This window comes from Prunus mume, linkage group LG6 (genome assembly GCF_029339155.1).
Source record: "Prunus mume cultivar Tortuosa linkage group LG6, ASM2933915v1, whole genome shotgun sequence".
Taxonomy (NCBI): Eukaryota; Viridiplantae; Streptophyta; class Magnoliopsida; order Rosales; family Rosaceae; genus Prunus; species Prunus mume.
In genome coordinates, this window is record NC_142703.1 from 383832 (window position 1) to 398601 (window position 14770).

General features: G+C 37.6%; 1 protein-coding gene across 5 annotated transcripts; it reads right to left on the bottom strand.

Moving 5' to 3' along the window:
- Positions 1 to 1152: 1152 nt before the first annotated feature.
- On the bottom strand, positions 1153 to 12520 carry LOC148915741 (tRNA (mnm(5)s(2)U34)-methyltransferase, chloroplastic-like). Of its 5 annotated transcripts, none has more exons than XR_016128151.1 (7): positions 12209 to 12520; positions 11674 to 11737; positions 11054 to 11246; positions 10862 to 10935; positions 10277 to 10432; positions 3500 to 3648; positions 2314 to 2833 (listed from the first exon to the last, which is right to left on the bottom strand). XR_016128151.1 is itself a non-coding variant. In XM_089055194.1 (7 exons), exons 1-7 carry the CDS (start codon positions 12332 to 12334, stop codon positions 2707 to 2709), a joined length of 801 nt encoding a protein of 266 aa, XP_088911320.1. In that variant the 5' UTR covers positions 12335 to 12349; the 3' UTR covers positions 2314 to 2706. The 5 variants fall into 5 exon arrangements, 4 of the variants coding, with proteins under 4 accessions (XP_088911318.1, XP_088911320.1, XP_088911321.1 ...); XM_089055194.1 differs by lacking the exon at positions 3500 to 3648 and adding an exon at positions 11917 to 11977 and having other exon boundaries at positions 12209 to 12349; XM_089055192.1 differs by lacking the exon at positions 3500 to 3648 and having other exon boundaries at positions 1153 to 2833; positions 12209 to 12517.
- Between the last annotated feature and the right edge of the window lie 2250 nt (positions 12521 to 14770).

The window sequence follows — 14770 nt, forward strand, 5'->3', positions numbered from 1 at the left end:
AGGAGCACCATCAATCTATTGCACACAGATACTAGAGACAACAAATGCATCTGTATTGTTCAGTGAAACGTCAACTTTACAAGGTTTTCTAACAATATTCTCTAATGAAATGCCCTTCATAATTCTTCAAAGAATCCTTTGAGGGTTATCTTTCAGTAGTAAACACTCAAGACAAGCAAATACTTAATAACAAACAGAGCCTATATATAAACCCCAAGACATTTAAAAGGATTCAATATTTAAATGGGAACATAGAAAGCAGTGGTTGTTTCCAAAGCGAATAGTTCAAATATCATTGATCAAACACAAATATTATAACAAATTCTGAAGAAGAACCCAAAAACTTCTAATTAAATTATTTCATAAAGAAAAGGAGACCTTCCAACTTAATTATTATTATTTTTTCAAAAACGAAGTAACATAGAATTATTGGCAGTAGATTTCCACTTATCAATATCATTCTCCCTGACATCTTTCATGTGAACTCAGAACAACTAATCTCCGGGTTCAATGATGTTCTTCTCTCAGCATTATTCATGCTCCTCTCTCAGCATCATTCATGCTCCACTCAGTAGCCAATCCATTATCGTAGCATACTAACATCATGGTAAAAGTAGTCTATATGAAAAATTTCTTAACTGAGTTACAACCTCAACCTCTAAGGATTCCATTACCATAGTTATTAATGAATATGTAACTACTTTTCTCATCAGTCTGTTACACCAAAAAAAGGTTTTACACAGGAACTGTTTTTCTTTTTTCAATTTTCTTGACAGGTCTTTTGTTGCAATAGTAGAGTAATTGCATCCTTCAATCCTTCCAATTAATACCAAACAACTCAGGCAATATGCACTCAATACATTGTTCAAGCTGTAGCCTAAGCCACTAGAGCTGAGACACTATTGAATTCGAGCTATTATACAAAAATGAGATAATGACAGAGCATAATACCCTGTTGATCATTTGGAGAGCCTTGTTCGATTGCTGGTTCATGCAACTTTGTCGGGTCTCCTCCACTCGCAACTCTTTCTCTCAATTTTCTAAGAGAAATGTATCAAAATTTTGCACACAAAGAATAAAAGATTAAAGCAGAGTCCAAAATCCAAAGGATTTAAACATAAAAAAAATAAAAAAAGACAGAGAGATCAGTACTTTTACTTGTCTAGTGGCGGCAACCTGTTCGACCTCATCTCATGAACAAACTGATCAAAAGAATAATATGGGAGCAAACGTGAGTGCCATTCGGTGTACAACCCAATTAAGTTCCCCAAATCTCTAACCTCCAAAAACTGCTAAAAACAATTTAGCATAATATGATGAATTTTTTTCCACAAAAGAAAGGAAACAAGAGTGGAATTGAATATGAGACCTCGTTTCCGAGGCCACGGTACTTGAAAGCGCGAGTGAAGTGGCGGAGGACGTGGGCGAGGTCAGCTTCGGCCTAGTCTTCTGAACTGACACCTTTTTGCCTTCGAAGCACCGCTGTCTCTCTATCTCCTCTCCTCTGGCTGTTGCATCTCGGCCTGGGCAGAGATGAGACGCCCAGATTCCAATCTGGGGACATAGATGAAGCTTGGATTTCCGAAGAGAGAGATCGCAGAGAAGAGATGAAGCAGCCCCAGTGCATGCGAGGCGTCCTAGGTTTTGAAGGGGTGATTTTTTTTTTTTCCCTTATTTTAACCGGTTAACTCAAACAACCAGTTTCACTTGTTTTTAAAAAATGCCCACGTGATTGGCTGTACCGGTACAGCCGATGTACCACAGAAGGCTCATGTCGGACATTGCATACTTTAAATTTTTATGCTTTATGATATGAGTATCAAAATGGTGACGATGGCCATAATTCATTGTGGTATTTTTTTTTTTTTGTTCAGTCGTCTTTCTGGGGGAAACAAAAAAGGTAGTGGCGTGATTACCTCATGGCTTGTCTTATTCCTTTTGATGCTTGTCGTGTATTCTGGTGGGTCATGCAGGCACAAGAGGAGAAAATGACATGTTATGTTAGAGTGAACTGAAGTAATTAGGGACAATCCGTATGGAAACACCAGTTCTTTGTCTTTGTCTTTTTTGATAAATGGGTAGTCTAAACTGCTCTAACCTACGGACATGGGGTTCGAACTTGAGTGTAAGGGTGCAGAGAGTGCCTTGGCATGATGGCTTTAACTCACATCTGCGTGGAAACAGTCTCTGTCATTACAAGCTATTTGGATAACCGGATAGAATCTTCTGTATGAAGTTTAGATTAGGTCGTACTTGTGATTAGAGTTATTTCATAAAAGCGAAGGAGATCTGAGTTCAGGACATATTCCAATATTGGGAAGATAAATTTCATAAGATCAAGAAAGGATTGAATTGAAATTTTACCCAAAACTGGAGAGGTACAAGTCGTAATTAACTCAAAAAATAAGCACTAATTGGCTTGATAACCTAGTTACACAGTTACATGTATTAATGAATGTACCATCTAATTGAATGAGCTAACTTTGCAAACCAACTAATTCCGAATTGAATATTGCTATCTGAAATATGCTCCTAGATTTTTAACATTCCTCTCCTCTGCAGAACATCCTTGTCCTCAGGAATAAAATTCAAAAAACTGTGCTACAATAACTTCCTTAATTCTCTTGCTAGAAAGAGAGCTTGGTTTCTTCCCATAGTATCTCATTCTTTGAAAAGAGATGGGCAAAGAACGAGCAACTCAACGATTCAACATTTCTTGAACAAGAAAATAAGTATAGGAGACCATGATCGGTCTACTGTCTGAAACTCATAGCAGATCCATTTCTCAACTGATAATTTGGAGATGAAGTCTCGGATAGTCTTCAGTTCTTCCCTGAACAGTAAAAAGAGATGATAAATCTAAAGCATAAGCATGGAAGCTCTAACAACTCAAATGAAGCAACATGACCTATGGAATAGAGTATGTACATGGAATTTGCAAATAAATAAAAGAAGCACAAGGAAGCAATCTTTGCACAAAACAATTCACACCCTCACATCAGTTTAAACCCATGCACACCATTTGCATAGTTTGATCATCAGCCAACTATATATACATATATTCGTTCAAGAACAATCAAATCAATCCCAACTTACAAGATAATACAAGTGTACAAGAGGAATGCAAATAGAGTGTTTTGGACTCTCCACTTCACTGTCTGCAAGCACATCTAAAGAATGAAAGTGTATTTTAAGTAATGAAACCTTTTCAACTTCCAGTACCTCAAAAACTCAGACACCTTACTCAATTTTAGGTCAACAGATTTTTGAATTATAGTCAGTAACAACCCCATCATTTCCAATCCAAAAATAAATATTATAGTTTGATCAGGGATCCATCCAAATCCATACCAACACTCTAAATTATTTTACCAACTATGCAAATTTTATAGAATCACTATGCATTCATCTCTACCACCTATGCATACTTTTCCTATAACCAAATTATCCTCTCTGTTCCTGGACCATCCCTGAAAGTTACAAAATTGTGATTTCTGACCTTATATAGCTTTCCATAAAAAGAAATTAATTTCTCTGCACATTTTTATGCTCCAAAACCCATCACAAGCTGTTGACGGTGGATATTGTATTCCCACTTCCCGATAACTGAGACATGGTAGTACTGGACCTCCTTACCTCACATTAGGTCTACAAGAGAAACATAACCAAGGAGATATATTGGACTATTCAGGCTGCCAAGTGCTTAAGTTAATCAGTTCAACAACCATGCAGATTAGACATGTGTGCCCACAGTTAGAACAAGCAAGTCAGGAGCATATGACAAAACTAAACTTATACGTGATCAAGTCTAAAAGAACAAATAATGTACAATAAGTTGGATCCTTTTTGCCAAAACAAAGCATATTGGATCCATATCAGCAAAGCAATAAGAATTGTCCAATTTGGAAATCTCCAACTCAATCACCAATGTCATAAATCAATATTAATAACAATTTCACGAATCAAGCACAATCTTGAATATTGCACTTTCTGTTTCCCTGACTGGAACATGAGCAGAAAGCTTCTATTATGATCTACAATAGCATCGTGTTCGCCTCATTTCGTGCAAGTCATTTTCTATAATCTGTTTCACTTGATTTTTAGGCGAGTAAGTCATTTTCTATTTTCTGTTCTGTCTATTTTAAATGATGTAATGAGAACCATTAGATCATAGTCTAGGTGGATTCTCTAGCTTAGATTTGGTATGACACGTGTAAGCACCTAATAGGGTGACAGTTGTAATTCTGTTAGAAGAGAATCACATTTCTCTCTCTGTCAGACACACTATGTAAGCCGCAGATTGTAAGAATTCAATAGAACAGTGCCTTCCTCATTTCTCTTCATTCTCTCTAGCTGAAATCTCCAGAAAATACATCTCTTCCTAATCGGAAAATACATATACAAACTAAGAATTCTAACATGGCCTCAGAGCCAGGTTCGATTGTTTGTTGGGCGTGAATCTGTGAAGATCGAAATGTGTTTGGTAATGACGCTGAGCTCACTCAAAATTTCGCGAAGCTTTTCTAGCTGCGTCTGATGTCTAACATGGCAGGATCAAGCTCTTCTGAGCTTCGTACACCAGTTTTCAATGGAGAAAACTATGAGTTTTGGAGCATTCGAATGAAGACCATTCTGAAATCTCATGGACTGTGGGATTTGGTTGAAAATGGTTTTGATGCTTCAGATCCAAAGAAAAAAAAAGGAAAGGAAGAAGGATCTAAAGCTGCTGAAGAAGAGAAGTCTATAACGGCTGAGATTTTGATGAAAGATGCTCGTGCACTTGGACTGATCCAAGGTGCGCCTGCACAAATTTTTCCTGCAGAATAGTGAATGAAGAAACCTCAAAAGGTGCATGGGATATTCTGAAGCAGGAGTTTAGAGGCGATAAACAGGTAATAAGTGTGAAGCTACAAGGCTTACGTAGAGAGTTTGAATACACTCGTATGAAGGATAGTGAGTCATTCTCTAGTTATGTTGCTAAACTATTTGATCTAATTAATCAAATGAAAAGTTATGGTGAAGAGTTACCTAGAGAAAGAGTTGTGCAGAAATTACTTATTAGCTTGCCTAGATCTTATGACTCTATATGTTCTGTGATTGAGCATTCAAAGGATCTTGACACTCTTGAAATTCAAGAAGTGGTTGCGTCTCTCAAGAACTTTGAGCTCAGGTTGGATAGGCACACTGAAAATTCCTGAAAAGGCTTTTACTAGCTTTGAACATAGAGAGTAAAAGCTCTAAGAATGGAAGTTCTTCGAGGTAACAAGTCTCAGAGGAACTGGAAGGGAAATGGGAAGAATTGGAATAACAAGTCCAATTCTAATCCCAAACCAAATGCATCAAATGATGGAACTAAAACACCTTGCAAGCACTGTGAAAAACTGCACTATGGCAAGTCTGGTTTGAAGGAAAACCAAAATGCAGAGGATGTGGAAAGTTTGGTCACATGGTTAGAAATTGCCATGAAAATCAACCTGCAGAAGGTGAATTATGCCAATCAGGCAAGTAATCTGGAACATTGTTTTATGCATGCAATGCCGTGATAGATGTGAAATATGTGGACAGTGGTTGCAGTAACCACATGACTGGAGATGAAAGGCTATTGATAGATATTCGAAGGGATGTAACTTCCAAGGTGAAAATGGGGACTGGAGAGACAGTTCAAGTTGTAGGAAAAGGCACACTTGTGATAGAAACCAAGACAGGCAGAAAACACATTCAAGAAGTGATGTTGGTGCCTGGTTTAGAAGAGAACTTGCTCAGTGTTGGTCAGATGATGGAACATGGGTATTGTTTAGTATTTGGAAAGGGAATGGTGACAATTTTTGATGATTGGTCACTGCAAAATCCTATAGCTAAGGTTCCAATGACTATCAATAGGTGTTTCTCTCACAATGGTACCTGCTACTCAGTTGGGCCTGAGAGCAAGTGTGACTCACAGCAGACTTGGCATAAAAGGCTGGGCCATCTTAATGATCAAAGCATCAGGATGCCGCAAATCAAGACATGGTTCATGGACTACCTAGTCGAGAAGGATTTTGCGCTTGTGAAGGTGCAAGTGGGAAAGCAACATAGAGACTCATTTCGCAGAATCTACTTGGAGAGCTCGATTTCCACTTGAATTAGTCCACACCGACATCGTGGTCCTATGCGATTGCATCAATGTCGAAACAGATATTTCATGTTATTCATTGATGACTATACAAGAGTGGCTTGTTGAATAACTCGCCTTCTAGATCTTGTTCTTTGATGTAACCGACGGCAATAGACTAAACTAGCAAATATTAAAACACTTAGAAACACACAAGAATTATAATGGTTCGCGAACTTTTGCCTCGTCAGTTGTGATTTAGGTAGAGAAATCACCGCTCCTTTGATTAATAATAGAGATTACTGAACTTTTGCAACCCTAGAACTAATCTCAAAACTCTTGGCTGTCTCGGCTGTTTTTCCTCTCCTTAAAATAAGCCTTGCCACACCCTATTTATAGATATAGAGTTGGCTTACATGTCCCAAGGCTGATTGGATTCCTAGTCCTAAGTAGATTAGGAAATTACACTTATCCAAATCCTAATAGACTTCTAGAAATCCAAACCTGAATTGAATAAGGAAAACTGAAATTCTTTCCTAATCCCTCTAGGACAAGAATTGGTATACCTCTAATTTTCCTAAAACAATCCTAAACCTACTAGGACATATTTGACGAGCCAAAATCCTAACATGGCTTGGGTTTATTTTCTCAGAAATAAATCTAATGCTTTTGAATGTTTCAAGAAGTTCAAAGCAATGACAGAATTGCAGAGTGGACACAAGGTGAAATCACTTAGAAGTGACAGAGGTGGAGAATTCATGTCAAATGAATTTCTTGCATACTGCAGTGAGGCTGGAATACAAAGGCAGTGACTGTAGCATATTCCCCTCAACAAAATGGAGTTGTTGAGAGGAAGAACAGGACTGTAATTGAGATGGCAAAGTCTATGCTACATGAAAAGAGACTTCCATATGAGTTTTGGGCAGAAGCTGTTCATACAGCAGTCTATCTTCTCAACAGGTGTCCTTCTAAGTCTCTTAAGAAAATGACACCATTTGAGGCCTTCACAGGAAGAAAGCTAGGTATTGCACACTTGAAAGTGTTTGGATGCCTATGTCATGTGCTTATTCCTTCTATTTTGAGACACAAGTTGGAAGAAAACAGTCACAAATGCATTTTTGTGGGCTATGGATTGTGTGAAAAAGGCTATAGACTGTATGATCCTAAGGCTAGAAAGATTATCTTGTCTAGGGATGTCTATTTTGATGAAGAAGCCTCATGGACATGGGAGAATCCTAGCAATGCAGATGTGAGAATGCCTATGCCAGATGGAAATCAAGGTCTATGCAGAAACCGAACAGAAGGTATTAGATGAACAATCTCAGTTTTTGGATACTCAAATGCAGATGGAAGAAGAAATTGCACCTCAAGGGGAAGAAATGCTTGATGAGACTCAAAGGGTTGATCACACACCTCACAAGTGGAGGAGTATTAATGACATCATGACACAATGCAACATGTGCATTGTAGAACCTGACAGCTTTGAAGAAGCAGATTTGGATGAATCATGGAGAAGTGCAATGGAGGCTGAATTCGAGATGATTAAGAAGAACAATACATGGAAATTAGTTGACAGGCCATTTGACAAACCAGTAATTGGTGTTAAGTGGGTCTACAAGGTCAAACTGAACCTAGATGGTACTGTGCAGAAGAATAAAGCTAGGCTTGTGGCTAAAGGCTATTCACAGAAGCCTGGAATCGACTATAATGAGACATTTGCCCCTGTGGCAAGACTTGACACCATCAGAACCTTGATAGCCCTTGCAGCACAAAAGGAATGGAACCTATTTCAACTGGATGTGAAGTCTGCCTTTCTCAATGGCATTCTAAAGGAGGAAGTTTATGTTGAACAACCTCAAGGATATGTTCAAGAGAGCAAGGAAACCAAGGTGTACAGGTTGAACAAGGCTCTATATGGACTGAAACAAGCCCCAAGGGCCTGGTATGATGAAATAGATGCCTATTTCAACACTGCAGGTTTTAAGAAGAGCTTAAGTGAAGCTACTCTCTATATCAAAACAAGTGACACCTCAGGTATTATCATTGTCTCACTCTATGTAGATGACATTATATATACTGGAAGCTGTCCTAAAATGCTTGAAGAGTTTAAACAAGATATGATGCAACACTATGAGATGACAGACTTGGGTATGTTGCACCATTTTCTTGGCATGGGAGTGGAACAAACTGATAAGCATATTTTCATTCATCAAAAGAAATATGCCATGAAAATTCTTGAGAAGTTTGGAATGAGAGACTGCAAGTCAGTGGCAATTCCATTAGTGGTGAATGAGAAATTGTGTAGAGAAGATGGAAGTGAAGCAGCAGATGAAAATGAATTCAGACAGTTGTAGGGAGTCTGCTTTATCTGACTGCCACAAGACCAGATGTCATGTTTGCATCTAGCTTGCTTGCTAGGTTTATGCACAATCCCTCAAAGAAACACATGGGAACTGCTAAAAGGGTGCTGAGATACATACAAGGCACATTAGATTTTGGAATTGAGTTTGCAAAGGGGAAAACAGCTACTCTAATTGGGTATTGTGACAGTGACTGGGCTGGGAGTGAGGATGATATGAGGAGCACCTCAGGATATGCCTTCACACTAGGCTCAGGCATGTTCTCTTGGGCTTCCATCAAGTAAAACACAGTTGCTTTATCTACACAAGTTGAGTATGTGAGCGCTGCAGAAGCAACTTCACAAGCTAAGTGGCTCAGATTTGTGCTTGAAGATTTTGGTGAAGAATAGGTAGAAGGGACTCCAATTCTATGTGACAACACCTCTGCAATTGCAATGGCAAGGAATCCAGTTCATCACCAAAAGACAAGACACATCAGCAGGAAATTTCATTTTATAAGGGAAGCCATTCAAGCAAAAGAAATCGAACTGGTGTACTGCAAGACAGAAGATCAGATAGCAGACATTTTGACTAAGGCTCTGGCCTAAGGATCGGTTTGTGAGGTTGAGAAGCTTGCTTGGAGTGAAATCAGCTAAAGGATTAGAAGGGAGTGTTGAAATATAATCCTGCTGCACTGATTTCTTAGGCAGAAGTCATTTTCTATAATCTGTTCTGCCTGATTTCTTAGGCAGAAGTCATTTTCTATTTTCTGTTCTGTCTATTTTAAATGATGTAATGAGAACCATTAGATCATAGTCTAGGTGGATTCTCTAGCTTAGATTTGGTATGACACGTGTAAGCACCTAATAGGGTGACAGTTGTAATTCTGTTAGAAGAGAATCACATTTCTCTCTCTGTCAGACACACTATGTAAGCTGCAGATTGTAAGAATTCAATAGAACAGTGCCTTCCTCATTTCTCTTCATTCTCTCTAGCTGAAATCTCCAGAAAATACATCTCTTCCTAATCGGAAAATACATATACAAACTAAGAATTCTAACAATCTTGAATACTGCACTTTCTTTCCCTGACCTGGAACATGAGCGAAAGCTTCTATTATGATCTACAGTAGCATCGGTGTTCTAGAATTCAATCCACGTTATTTGTTTTGAGCCTAAAAATAGATTTTTCTTCATTCTGAAAATACACAAACTTAACAAGAGTCTGAGACTTCCAATTTACTAGTCACAGAAGACTTCCAATCTCACTCTCCTTCTCCCCTTCCCCCTCTCTCCTCTCAGAGCAAGACCAGAACGTAAAACCCAAACAGCCTATCACATTCCTCTAGTACCTAAAACTAACCACGTATATCTTAATCCAATTCCAAACCAATCTGAAGGGGAAGCATAAATGATGGCTTCATCTACCAGACTTTATAAAATAAAATAAAAGGAGGTTGATTGAAAAGGCAAGCTTCCAACTGTTGCTTTCATTGCACAAGAAGTTCCTTAGAAGTCATGCTCCCACTAAACACTCAAATTCAATAGGGCAAAACAATTTTCCCATGCTATAACATACTCATTGTTTTTAGCTACAAAAGAACTATTCCTTTGTTAATAATAACAAGCAAAATATTTCAGGCGTAGTTTGGGAGGAACTTAATTGAGCTTATATTGGCCTAACTATCCAACTTTATCTATTTATTTATTCTAGTATCTTAAACGAAAATTACTCAAGCCATTGTTATAGGTTTTGCTCAACCTGCATAATGAACATAATAAAAACCAGGGAGCACAAACTAGCATACAGAGTGAATAAAAATAAAATTTGAGAACAGAACTGTTACCATCCTCCAGGGTGCCCCACATAAACCACTAAACTGATAAGACCTCCGGGCACCACGATACTTTTTGCAACTTCCAATGCCTTCAGTGTTGTTTCTGACTGTGTGATAATTGTTTTGTCACCCCCAGGAAGATAGCCAAGATTGAAAGCGACAAGCCTAATCACCCACGAAATCAAACCTTTCAGGAAGCAAGTTTTCTACTAAGAAAAATAATGCAGTAACACGTTCAATAATATTTCCATACAATATGAGCATGATATTAAGTATAATAAACATTAGTCGAATATTCAATAACTTTCCTGGTTAATATACAGAACACATTCCGACTTCAATAAAGAGCCAAAAGTTATTGAAGCAAACAATATGAATACCAATAAGATTATGATTATACAAATCGAACATAAAACAGAAGTACAAAAAGCATTTGCATTAATCTTGGCCATTAGAAGAAATTTAACAGCCTAGAGTTTCTTTCTTATTTTAGCTCTGCGCACGTTTCTCATAAATCAAATGCCAATTGCATTAAGATTTTAAACACAGAACCATAAGATAGGAACATCAAGAAACTTGGGTTACAGTGAGTACCTAACAGATGTATCTTTTGGAAGAACTTCATCCATTTTACTGTGGCATTTGGAGACAAGCTTAATAAGTTCTTTCTGCATATAATTGAAACTAAGGAGAATTAGTATACATCCACAACCTTAAAAAGAAAACACATCACGAGATTGATACTATGTTCAGTCCAGTCCAGACATCCAATGCACAGAAGGGTACCTCATTTGGACTGACCAACTCTTCCAGCAAAGAAGAAGTTTTCTGTAAAGCAGCTTCCTGAACATCCAGCCCGTAAACAGAACCCTTACACGATTCATCAGCAACCATCTTCAGCATTGCTAAGGTATCATGACCATTGCCACAAGTGGCATCAATGACTGTATCTCCTTTTTGGACAACACTTTTCCAAACCCTGTTAAGAATAGAAACTAGAAGGTATTAAATGTTTAAACAATATTATTACAAAAGAAATGTAAAAATATGAAATCAATCTATTGGCTGAGACTGTTGAGAAATGTATAATTTCAAGCACTCAAATTTTTCAAAACTTGATGCATGTTAAAACAACTGCTAGGGCAGAACTGCAGATAGACTAATGTCAACCCTAGTCAAGTGCATTTATAAGCATAGCTAATTGAAGCCTATACAAAAAGGCTTTCAACAGCCAAGCTAAGCATAAACAGCATATGTGAAAGAAGATAATGCACACCAAAAAAGCCAGAGATGCTTGATAAAGTTAAAAATCAGAAGTGGGTTAAGGTAGGCTCAAATGTAGATATAGTAAATCCTCCAATCCAAAATGCACACATATTTTGGGAAATTAGTCATTAACTTCTTACAAGTGAGAAACTTCTGTGGCCCTCTTCTTGCCCAAGATAAAGCTCACCAGTAAATCCTCCAATCCTGAATTGTGGTTCAAATTCTAATAAGTGCTTGATTTTAGTTTGGTTTCATTTAAAATATTTTAACAATTCAACTCACATTTTCTCTTTAATTCAAATTCGACTTCACTCCAAAATCAAACACATTTAACTTTACACAATTCCTCATATAATCATATTCCAGAACCACAACTCACAAACCACTGCTCTGTTTGGTTACTGGGAAAATGAACAATTCGAACCACACATACCCTCCCTCCTCCTGCCCAAAGAAAAATTAAGAAGAAATAAAAAAGATAGAAACTTTGACTATAAAATTGAGCATTTGTACTATTCGGGAGTTAATAAACAAAATGCCATTCATAAGTCTTTTTTTTTTCTTTCATCAAATTTCTTAGCAGCCAAACAGAAACAGTTCATAGCCATATTTTAGATAAAGGCAGCATCATATCTGCGTACTTGTGATGACAAAGAAAAAGGGGGTTAAGAGTACCAAACAGAGGAGAGTCTTTGGGGAGAGAAACGGAAACGAAATCATTGGTCTTGCCAGTGAAAGATGTTGAATTCGCAGGGATCCTCGAAACGTTTCGGTCAAAGTGGTCTCTGGGGCCATTGCCATTCAGCGAAACTTTTCGCGGATAGGGGAAAACGAACCACCGTGTTGAAGTTGATATTAGAGGTTTTTGTACCGCAGGCCAATGCGCGCCTAATCTCAGCGGCAGTGCCAACATCTCTTATCTCTTTCGAGCTCTCTTAGGCCATCTCCAGTTAAAATGGATTTTCAGCAATACCCCTGAACTATTTCGCTAATCTAATCCAACAAATTTAATCTCAAAATTACTTTTTCTAAGCCAAATTTGTCCGCCGATTATATTAAAGGCTTAATTATGTACATACTCATGTGCTTTCAAATTTATCTCATATTACCACATGTGTTTACAAACGTCTCAAAGTATCCTCAATTTTTAAAAACCGTCTCAAGTTACCCGTTAGTTTTCGACGTTCTATTTAACGTTGGGCCCCACTTCGTTTTAACCGTTAACCTCTTCGAATAAGGATTTCTCAGTTTCTAACAAAGGGGGAAATTGGAGAAGAGGGTTGTCAAAATCTAAAGGTTACTTCGATTTTGGGAGAAGCTAGAGAAGAAATTAGGGGTTTATAAAACTCTGAGGTGGAGTTTGAAATTGGGAGATTGTGGAGTAGAAGATTTGGGTTGATGGAAACAGGAGAGAAGGAAGACATGACCAATGGTGTCATTGTGGGAAGTTAGCACGGATGCAAACTTCTTGGACCAGTTCAAACCCAGGGTGAAGATTTCTAGTCTGCCCAAAGTCAAAGGTAAGCATGTTTAAGATCAAATTTTCAGTCATTGTTTTGGGCATCACAAATTGATAAAGTTGTTATTGATGAAATTGTCAGTGATTGATGAAATTTTCAATCATTTTACCACCCAAATTTTCAATCATTGTTCTTGGTTGATACAGGGAAGTGGAGAAAAAGGATGTAGGTTTTTTCAATGGTTTGATGCAGAAATGTGTGAGCGTTCAAAGTCTTTGATACCTGGTTTGCTGAGGAATATTGATAGGGTGAAGAAGGAAAATGCAAAGATTCTAGCAAAGTCAAAAATATTGTGGGCTGCTATATTGCTTTCCTGGTTGGTGGTGTTTGCCATGAAGATGAATTAGGCACTTTGGCAGTAGTTCAGTGGGCACTGTAATTTGAGAACAAAGGGCAAATTTAATTTGAGAACAAATGTTAATCTAATGTAAGGCACTTTGGCAATGTAATGTAATGTAATTTGGTGTAATATAATGTAATGCTAGTTAAGTTTGTTCATTGTAATTTGTTTAGGGGTTACAAATGGTGACATGAATGGTAACTTGTTTAGAGGTTACAAATGGGGACATGAATGTAATGCTAGTTAGTTAAGTAATGTAATGCTAGTTAAGTTTGATCTGTGATATGAATGGTAAATTGTTTAGAGGTTACAAATGAGATTAGACAGATCAACGTGTGATATTCAGTTTGATCTGTGATATGAATGGTACATTGAATGATAATTTCTTGATGAATCTAGAAGAAGAGATCCAAAATTCAGTTTTCCCTAAAAAAGCAGGACATGCCTTCTTTGCCAAAGTTTATGGTGGATATGTAGCCTTTGGTAACATGTCAAAGTTTACTGGAATCTGGAAAGCAAGAGGCAAAGCCCAAAACTAGCAAAAGCACCTGTCATTATAAGCACAAATCAAAACAGAACAGGTTCTAAAACATAACACAAACCAAAACAGGTTCCAAAACAAATTCCAACCATAACAACCTTAGGAATATATGCACAAACCAAAATAGGTTCCAACCATAACGTACATCAAATATTCATGTTCCAAAACAGGTCCAACCATAATAGGTTCCAAACATAATAGACATCAAATATACAGGTTCCAACCAAAACAAGTTCCAATCATAACAGACATCAATAATCCCACAAACCAACAACCATGGCTGGACCATTAAAGTCTTCCACAACATTCAAGGATGAAAAAAAGAATCTTTGACAAAATGGCTGATCTGTTGATCTTTCATCCTCCTCCTACATTGTTATACTCGAGATAATTTGGGAGGTTCAGATGCTTGAGATGGCTGGGATTGAAAAGTATCAGCTGCTTGAGATGGTTGGGATTGAGAAGCATCAGCTACTTGGATGCCTGGGATTGAGAAGGCCCTTAGGAACTGCTTGCTTGTTTCCTTTGCCTTAATTACATACTCTGTTGTCCACTACTTTGGTCTCCACCATCTCTTCTTCTTTCCTAAAACAAATAATAATTAGAAATTTTCATGATATAAAATTTTGATGAGTGAAAACATAGTTGAAACCGTGGCACTTATTGCAAGTTTGTCATTGGCAACGTTCCTCTTCTTAGTAGGCTTTATGTTGGGATTTCTAGGTTCCTAATAACCAAAGTCATCAAGTCAGAAACCAAATCAAATACATTTAAATGTAAAGCAATAAGCCTATAATGACACATACTTTACAACTAATTCGATTATGCCCTTCTCC

What these genes read in the sequence shown, in the direction of transcription:
- LOC148915741 (XM_089055192.1), bottom strand. Translation starts at nt 12,446, where the DNA reads ATGTTGGCACTGCCGCTGAGATTAGGCGCGCATTGGCCTGCGGTACAA. An exon ending in CCAAAAGATACATCTGTTAG is followed by an intron (nt 10,433 to 10,861) that starts GTACTCACTGTA and finishes GTGGGTGATTAG; the next exon opens with GCTTGTCGCTTTCAATCTTG. An exon ending in GTGGGGCACCCTGGAGGATG is followed by an intron (nt 2,834 to 10,276) that starts GTAACAGTTCTG and finishes TTTACTGTTCAG; the next exon opens with GGAAGAACTGAAGACTATCC.